The 9,101-nt window shown below is 40.5% G+C and overlaps 1 protein-coding gene across 2 annotated transcripts in view; it reads left to right on the top strand.

Moving 5' to 3' along the window:
- ANXA7 (annexin A7) overlaps positions 1–9,101 on the top strand; it is a 41,236-nt gene that overhangs the window by 29,145 nt on the left and 2,990 nt on the right. For both annotated transcript variants that reach the window (XM_011991131.1, XM_011991132.1), the window contains 6 exons: positions 79–173; positions 3,753–3,866; positions 4,103–4,273; positions 7,290–7,460; positions 7,538–7,613; positions 8,471–8,583. In XM_011991131.1, the coding sequence (XP_011846521.1) occupies positions 79–173; positions 3,753–3,866; positions 4,103–4,273; positions 7,290–7,460; positions 7,538–7,613; positions 8,471–8,583 (740 nt within the window). The remainder of the gene's footprint in view (positions 1–78; positions 174–3,752; positions 3,867–4,102; positions 4,274–7,289; positions 7,461–7,537; positions 7,614–8,470; positions 8,584–9,101) is intronic.

Genomic DNA, 9,101 nt, shown 5'->3' with positions numbered 1-9,101 from the left:
AAAAAAAAAAAAAAAAATGACCTCAAGCAGCTCCTAGCACATACTTTGTCCTTATTTAAACATGTGTGGTTCTTCCAGGGACAGACGAGCAGGCAATTGTGGATGTGGTGGCCAACCGTTCCAATGATCAGAGGCAAAAAATTAAAGCAGCATTTAAGACCTCTTATGGCAAGGTATGTTTTTCTTTCCTGGAGTAAGCACCAGCAGTGACCGGTAGACTCTGCATTCATGTCAGATTGGATACTATATTTTGATTAGTACCTGGGGTGCAAAAAAGGGACAACTAGACTTCAGAGACCTCAAGAGTACTGTATTCCCTATATATTTCTCTGTTTTTTTTTGAGATGAAGTCTCACTGCAGTGTCCAGGCTGGAGTGCAATGGTGCAATCTCAGCTCACTGCAATCTTTGCTTCCCAAGTTCAAGCAATTCTCCTGCATCAGCCTCCCAAGTAGCTGGGACTACAGGTGCACGCCACCATGCCTGGCTAATTTTTGTATTTTTAGTAGAGACAGAGTTTCACCATGTTGGCCTGGCTGCTCTCAAACTCCTGACCTCAAGTGATGTGCCTGCCTAGGCCTCCCAAAGTGCTGGGTTTATAGCACTTTGTGCCCTGCCTATTTCTCTTAAAAGGCTTTTTCATTCTAGAGTAGTCCTTGATCTCATAATTATACCTTACTCCGGTCACACATGTGATAGATATTCAGTAGAAAGTAGATCACGACTACAATCATGATCAAGAGGATGGTTCTCAATCTTCTGCCTGTTACAGTGGGATTCAAGGCTTATTACATAGCCCTTGTTTATTCTTCGTCTTGTGCTTCTCTCCCTTTCTCTAAACATGTCCTATATTAAAATTATATGGGCTGAGCGTGGTGGCTTATGCCTGTAATCCCAGCACTTTGGGAGACCAAGGCAGGAGAATTTCTTGAGGCCAGCTGTTCGAGACCAGCCTGGGCAATATAGGGAGACTTCATTTCCAACAACAATGACACCAAATTATATTAGCTGGGTGTGATGGTGTATGTCTGTAGTCCCAGCTGCTTGGGAGGCTGAGGTGGAAAGATTGCGCTTGAGCCCAGGAAGTCAGGCTGTAGTGAGCTGTGATTGTGTTACTACACTGTAGCCTGCGTCACAGAACAAGACCCTATATCAAAAAAATAATAATATGGAAATGTTTGCCATTCTGTGTACACACCATGATCTTTTATGCTTCTGTGTTGTGTACATGCCATTCTTCTGGCCTTGAATACCTTTTCTTTTTTTCATGGCCAACTTCTTTAAGATTTGGCTTACATATCAGCTACTCTGTGAAGTTTCTTTCATTAGTCTGGACAGAATTTAGCTTCTTCTTAATACTGTAGTATTAAGTACACAGCACTTTGTAAAACCTCTGTTATAACTAATCTCATGGCCCACCCCCAAAAACTGAGCTCCCATAGGACAAACCATGGTCATAGTCATCTTTGTATTACAGTACCAAGTGTATAATGGCAAGTAGCCACTTAATATTTGTTGAATGGATTATCAGTTTCTAAATCCAACAAGATTCTATGGCTAAAAAATGCCACTATTCCTCAGATATAATGGGAAAACATGGATAGCACACTGCTTTGCATTATTGATTTATTTATTTTATTTTATGTTATTTTATTTTTTACTTTTTTTGAGACAGAGTCTCAAAAGGCTGGAGTGCAGTGGCACGATCTCCGGTCACTGCAGCCTCCACTTCCCAGGCAAAAGCAATTTTCGTGCCTCAGCCTCTCAAGTAGCTGGAATTATAAGTGTCTGCCACCACGCCCAGCTAATTTTTGTACTTTTAGTAGAGACGGGATTTCACCGTGTTGGCAAGTGTGGTCTCAAACTCCTGGCCTCATGTGATCTGCCGGCCTTGGCCTCCCAAAGTGCTGGGATTACAGGCCTGCACCACCACGCCCGACCTGCTTTGTCATTTAGATAGGAATCCTAAAAATGTCCTAATGTTCTCTGCATCTAGTTTATGTTTTTCAGAATGGTGTAGTGGTCCATTGATTAGTCCCACCTTGCTTATTCTATTCTGCCTTTCCCTGTCTGCCCAGCCCAGTGACTGTTTATGCAACATAAACCCTAGATCTCCTTAAGCTTCAACATCAGACTCACTTTTCTCACAAAGATATTTGCCATGTTATGAACGTTTTATCTAGGCTGTACAATGCTATCTCGAGTTTTCTTATATATTGCTTTAGAGTTAAAACTAACAATCTGATTTCCGTACCACTAGCCACCTCTTAACTTCCTAATTAGTAAAATACTGTTCTAGCCTGCTATAGAGTCATCTTTGATTCCATGTTTTTCTTTATCAGTCATAGTGTTCTGTATGCTTTGTCCTAGCAATTGGTTATTTACTAGTTTTTATTGATCTAATCTATAAAGTGGCCCTTTAAAATGTTTCTTTTGTCTACTTTGTTTCTTCTCATTTCCACTGTTATCACTCAAGTCCAAGACTTTATTACCTCTTCACTAAATATTCCAGTAGCCTAAATGTTTTCATCTATAGCTTCTTTGTCACCGTCATCCATTCTGAATATTATTGCTACATCAGTGCCATTTTCTTGCATGAAAAGTTTCCAGTGGTTCCTCCCAGCAAACAGAATCAAGTCCACATTCTTTAGCTTGGCATTCAATGTAATAATCCAAGATTTAGTTACAACTTTGTTTTAACTCATCTATTATGAAAACCTTCCTCTGTAACAAAAACAGTTGTCTTATTGTTCCATTGAACAAGCTTTGCTCATTCTTGCCTCTATATGCGTGATTCTCAACCTTAACTGAACATCGTAATTTCCTTTAAAACTTAAAAATACACAGAGTCTCTGAGTCTTAGTCCTGGACGTCAGTGGTTTGGTTTGTTTTGTTTTGTTTTTTTTAAAGCTCCACAAATGAATGTAATGAAGAGTCAAGGCTGGGAACCGCTTCTGTGTTCCTTGGTGGTATTCCTTCTTACCTGAAATACCTTTCTCCTTCCTCTTTGCGTGCTAATTTTTACATTCTTCTCTGAGCTCTCTAGCTGACTTTGAACTTTTTCTGTTTCAACTTTCTCTGTTACTTATTTCTATGCTACTTACCCAGTGCTAGAGTACAGGTTACCTTATTATTATTATTATTATTTTAGATGTGTATCTTTCCAAATAAGAACAAGATTGGCTGGGCACAGTGGCTCATGCATGTAATTCCAGCACTTCGGGAGGCCAAGGCAGGTGGATCAATTGGGGTCAGGCGTTCAAGACCAGCCTGGCCAACGTGGTGAAACCCCATCTCCACTAAAAATACAAAAATTAGCCGGGCGTGGCAGGATGCGCCTGTAGTCCCAGCTACTCAGGGGGCTGAGGCAGGAGAATCGCTTGAACCCAGGAGGCGGAGGTTGCAGTGAGCCGAGATCACACCACTGCATTGCAGCCTGGGTGACAGAGCAAGACTCTGTCTCAAAAAAAATAACAACAACAAAAAAACAAGAACAAGATCATAAAGGTTTCTACTTCCTCATAGAACCAAGAACAGTTTCTTTTACTAAGTAAATATCTGTTTATCATTTTGTTAGTTTGAATAATTCTTTGTTTCATATATCCCTTGTTTTTGTACCTCGTAGAGTGGAATAAGAATTTATTAAATGTTCATTGATAGAATGAATAAAATAGATCTGCTTGTACATACATTACACTCAAGTGACAAAATTTGGAGAACACATATACTTAGCTTGTATTTGTAATTAAATAGGATTTAATCAAAGATCTCAAATCAGAGTTAAGTGGAAATATGGAAGAACTGATTCTGGCCCTCTTCATGCCTCCTACGTATTACGATGCCTGGAGCTTACGAAAAGCAATGCAGGTACTGTATGTCATTTGTTGTGAGTATTTTGTCCTATTTCATATGTAAGACTGTACAAATTATGGCAGTTCTGAATTTACAGTGGTAATTAAAGCAATTCTTTATTTCCCATCATCCATCTGAATGTATAGTTTTTAGTTCTAGAGAACAAAGTAATATTTGATGAAGCAGTTAAGATTTAATTACTTGCAGAAATTTCATTTTTATTTGTATAATCCTCCCTTCATTTCATGTAGGGAGCAGGAACTCAGGAACGTGTATTGATTGAGATTTTGTGCACAAGAACAAATCAGGAAATCCGAGAAATTGTCAGATGTTATCAGTCAGAATTTGGACGAGACCTTGAAAAGGACATTAGGTCAGATACATCAGGACATTTTGAGCGTTTACTTGTGTCCATGTGCCAGGTAAGTACAGTATGAATGCTTGTGCGTTGATAGAGGGAACATACTTTAAAAGTCTTTTGCCAGTGAGCATTCTTTACTCCTTTTAATATTTAGCCACCTTGCAATATTGTCATCTTTCAGAAGGACAACACAGAAACCAGTGTACAGATTTCTTTGTAGTTACTGTTGAGATTTATTCCTGTAAATCTGGCTTTTGTAAGGAATTAGAGATTTAACCTCTAAGGTTGTATGGAATCAGAAACCAATACGAGGCTCTGTGGCTGGGATGGGGATGAAAGTATACACTTGAGCTTATCACTATCCTGCCCCATTATGCCGTACCATCAAGTGAAGACGTGTAGGACTGCCATAGAGGTGCTACAGGAAGTGAGGACTCTGTGAGGAGACCCAGAAATGCAGAAAAATGTTTTAGGGTTCCCAGTAATAACTGTGATTAGCACCTTCCTTATTTTGATTCCCCAGATATGCTGGAGAATTGACAGAAAATACTCCAACGTATTTGGAATGGCATTAGAAACACACTTAGGGCCAGACATGGTGCCTCACGCCTGTAATTCCAGCACTTTTGGAGGCCAAGGCAGGAGGATTGCTTGAGGCCAGGAGTTTGAGGCCAGCTTGGGCACCATGGCAAGAAACCATCTCTACAAAAAACATTTTTAAAAATTAGCCAAGCACGGTGGTATGTGCCTATAGTGCCAGCTATTCAGGAAGCTGAGTGGGAGGATCACTTGAGCCCAGGAGATTGAGGCTGCAGTGAACTGTGATCGCACCACTGCATTCCAGCCTGGGCAATAGAGTGAGATCCTGCCCTCAAAAAAGAAAAAAGAAAAGAAGCACACTTAGAATGAGATGATGAAGGTGTATTTGAAAGAGATTATGTAAATGACTAGCATGCTAATTCAATATCAAGAGTTACTGGCTATTGTGCTAGTGCACAAGATTGGACCATCTGGAGGGATCTAAAGGAGAGGAGGGGCTCTAAAGAGCCAAGGGAGGGGCCAGGTGTGGTGGCTAACGCCTGTAATCCCAGCACCTTGGGAGGCTGAGGCGGGTGGATCGCCTGAGGTCAGGAGTTTGAGACCAGCCTGCCCCATATGGTGAAACTCTATCTCTACTAAATACAAAAAGTTAGCCAGGAGTGGCGGCATGCACCTGTAATCCCAGCTACCTGGGAGGCTGAGGCAGGAGAATCGCTTGAACCCAGGAGGTGAAGGTTGCAGTGAGCTGAGATTCTGCCTTTGCACTCCAGCCTGGGTAACAAGAGCAAAACTCCATCTAAAAAAATAAAAAGGGAGGTAGGTGTGGAAAGGATAGTGTGTAACAGTGAGTGGACATGGAAATGAGAAAGCAAAGTAAATGGGTTGAAGGAAATTGAATTTACCTACATCAGAGTAACAGAGAAGGGAAGTAGGTTAGGATTTAAAAGAAACAAGAAGGAAAACAGACAATACTAAAAAACGAGTATTAAGATTTTACATGAGGTGCTGAGTCTCTATGCAGAGTTCAAGGCCCAGCCCTACCTTTTCCAGGGCATGAGTAGAGGAGTGACTTCCTAGGAAAGTGTGTGTGAATCCAAAGGCAATAATCGGGGAAATTTTTCGTGAGTACTTTTTCCTGTGTTATATTCAGTCGCCCATGTAGAATGTGCCTCTACATATTCCTTGTGCCAGGTGCTCAGAAGACAGTTCTTCAGCTGCAAGGAGCATCTTTCCATCTTGTTCCTAAGATGGTCCCTGAGACTTTAAAAGGCAACCTTTTCTTGTTTGGGTTTGTCTTTCTGTTTTTGAGAGAAACCAACTGCCTATCTAAGCTTAAACACTTCCTTCCTCCTTCCTTTTCTCCTATTCCAGGGAAGAGTTGGTATACAAATAGGCACAGTCTAGCAGAAAGTGAGTTATTTGTAGCTTCTTCTGTAAAGCTCATGTGTCATTTTTATGCATGTATTTATAGTAAATACCTATATATTAAGATTATAATTAGATGGCTGAGTGTGGTGGTGTGAGCTTATATTCCCAGCTACTCTGGAGGCTGAGGTAGGAGGATCACTTGAACCCAGGAGTTTGAGGCTATGATCATGCCTGCAAATAGCCATTGCACCCCAGCCTGGGCAACATAGTGAAATCGTGTCTCTTAAAATATACTCAGATGAAGAAAAGAAAGTTTATGAAGCCTCCATATTACACCCTCCCTCCCTCCTGCCCTAGAGTTACATTTCTTGAGGGCAGAGACCCTGTCTCTCCTGTGTCCCTACCACCTAACATAGTGCCTGACACAAAGAAAGTGCTTAATATCTCTTAGTCGCGTGAGTGAATACAAAGTAGAACTCAGTACAGTGCATATTGATCTTAAATTCCAGCTAAGAGAACTGTTTCTTCATTTGAGTGGTAGTTTATATTTCCTAGTAGAGATATTTTTGTTTAAACATTTGGGTTTAATTTAGCTCCCAAAAGCCCTCGTTTTTAACATAACCTCATTAAACCATGATCTTATATTATAAAATCCAGTTGACAGTATAATAAATTACTAGTTGTATTTCCATGCATAGAAATGAAGGATATGCATGACAGACATTATGGATTAATCTTTAATAAATTATCTCTTTAGGCCAGGCCCATTGGCTTACATCTATAATCCCAGCACTTTAGAAGGCTAAGGCGGGAGGATCACTTAATCCCAGGAGTTAGAGAACAGCACCTGGGCAACAGTGAGACACCCTGCCTCTACAAAAAATAAAAAAATTAGCCAGGCATGGTCGTTTGTGCCTGTAGTTCCAGCTGCCCGGGAGGCTGAGGTGGAAGGATCACTTAAGCCTAGGAGGTTGATACTGCACTGAGCCGTGATTGTGCCACTGCACTCCAGCCTGAGTGACGAGCAAGACCCTATCTCAAAAAACAAAAACAAAAAAATGAAATAAAATAAATTGTCTCTCTAAATCCAAAAGTGAATTAGATTGGAAAAAAGTGTTTAAGTGGAACTTTTATTTATTTCTTCCAATTTCTGCCTTTCTCTTTTGCAGGGAAATCGTGATGAGAACCAGAGTGTAAACCACCAAATGGCTCAGGAAGATGCTCAGCGTCTCTATCAAGCTGGTGAGGGGAGACTAGGGACCGATGAATCTTGCTTTAACATGATCCTTGCCACAAGAAGCTTTCCTCAGCTGAGAGCTACCATGGAGGCTTATTCCAGAGTATGAGCTTTTCTTCTGAAGATTTGGCTTCTGTTTTAAGATAAAAAAAATATTTAACCCTTTAATTTTGTTTGCAGATGGCTAATCGAGATTTATTAAGCAGTGTGAGCCGTGAGTTTTCCGGATACGTGGAAAGTGGTTTGAAGACCATCTGTAAGATATTTTTTGTGCTTTGCTTTATTTTGTTTTTAAATGAGTGGGAGCTTTGAATAGTTGTTCCCTTTAAATGTTGATAATATAGTCCAAGTGGAATCTGCTTAGGCAGTAGGTGACCTCCTAATCCTTTGGGGTTTGTTTTTTGTTCTTTGTTTTCTTTATTGGACAAGCCCCCAGAAACAATCCTGTATTTTTACATGCAATTTCCTATGAGTGGTAGTGCTGTGATCAAACAGGGCTGTTTGGGGATTATTTGGCCTTCATCTGTAGGCCTTTCTTGACAACTGTGCGAGAATACCTGATAGTTGTAGCACTTCCTTTAAAGAGAAAGGGAAAGCCCTGAGGAACTCACAGCATCACCATGAAGCAGTTTGAGTCCTCAAAACAGGTATTTCAGGTACTCAGCCCAGTGAGACTCATTTCCTTTTTGAAATTAAACAACCAGTTTCTGGTGGTCTAATACACAGATGTCTAACAAAGTGAAAGTTTCATTCTCATGGATATTAGGACTAAGGGGAGTATTAGTAACACATTGGTATTAACAGTGGAATGTCGGGCCAGGGGCAGTGGCTCACACCCAGCTACTCAGAAGGCTGAGGTGGGAAGGTCACCTGAGTCTGGGAGGCTGCAGTGAGCCATGATTGCACCACTGCACTCTAGGCTGGGTGACAGAGTGAGAGCCTTCTCAAAAAAAATCAAGGAGGAGAACATCTGAACATCCTTAACTCACCTCATGTTTCTGAGATGATTACAGAGAAAATAATCAAAGGCGAGCTAGAAGTGATAAATGAAGCTGGAGGGGTACACTTCTTGTCAGATCATGATTCCATGTCTCAACCATCTCTAACTTGCAGTGCAGTGTGCCCTGAACCGCCCTGCCTTCTTTGCTGAGAGGCTCTACTATGCTATGAAAGGTGCTGGCACAGATGACTCCACCCTGGTCAGGATTGTGGTCACTCGAAGTGAGGTGAGGCAGGCCTCTCTCTTTTTGTCGGGTCTACTCCATGTTCAATGTTGATTTCTTAGAAGTTCCCCAGTTGGTTGTCAATCCCTCAAAAATGGTAAGAAAGAGCTCTCTTTGTCACCTAAAAGAGGTGGTATAAAGAACAGAAAATTCACTTTCCTCATGCTGTGGGAGAAGCTTGCGTTAGTGAAATAGGCCACTCTGCCCTAATGAAGATAATACTAACAGATTTTACTACTTGAGAAGGTCAATGGAGAATACAAATTGATGGGAAGTTAGACATTTATCTTTTGATTTTCATTTTGCTTATATAAAAATTATATGAAAAGCCTATGTAGATTAATCCTATTGGATATCAACACTATTTAAATTTAGCATCCTTTATTAATAATAAACAGTTTTTAAAATATTCATCATTGTCCCCTTAAATATAGCCTCATTTTTTAAAATTTTACTTTATATATTTACTGCACTTATAAAAAATTATTGTTTTCTCAGAAGAAATGACATTTGTGCCTTTT

Source organism: Mandrillus leucophaeus, unplaced genomic scaffold (assembly GCF_000951045.1).
Source record: "Mandrillus leucophaeus isolate KB7577 unplaced genomic scaffold, Mleu.le_1.0 Scaffold39, whole genome shotgun sequence".
Taxonomy (NCBI): domain Eukaryota; kingdom Metazoa; phylum Chordata; class Mammalia; order Primates; family Cercopithecidae; genus Mandrillus; species Mandrillus leucophaeus.
Note: the sequence above shows the minus strand (reverse complement) of the source record. Positions and strands in the feature narration are given on the sequence as shown.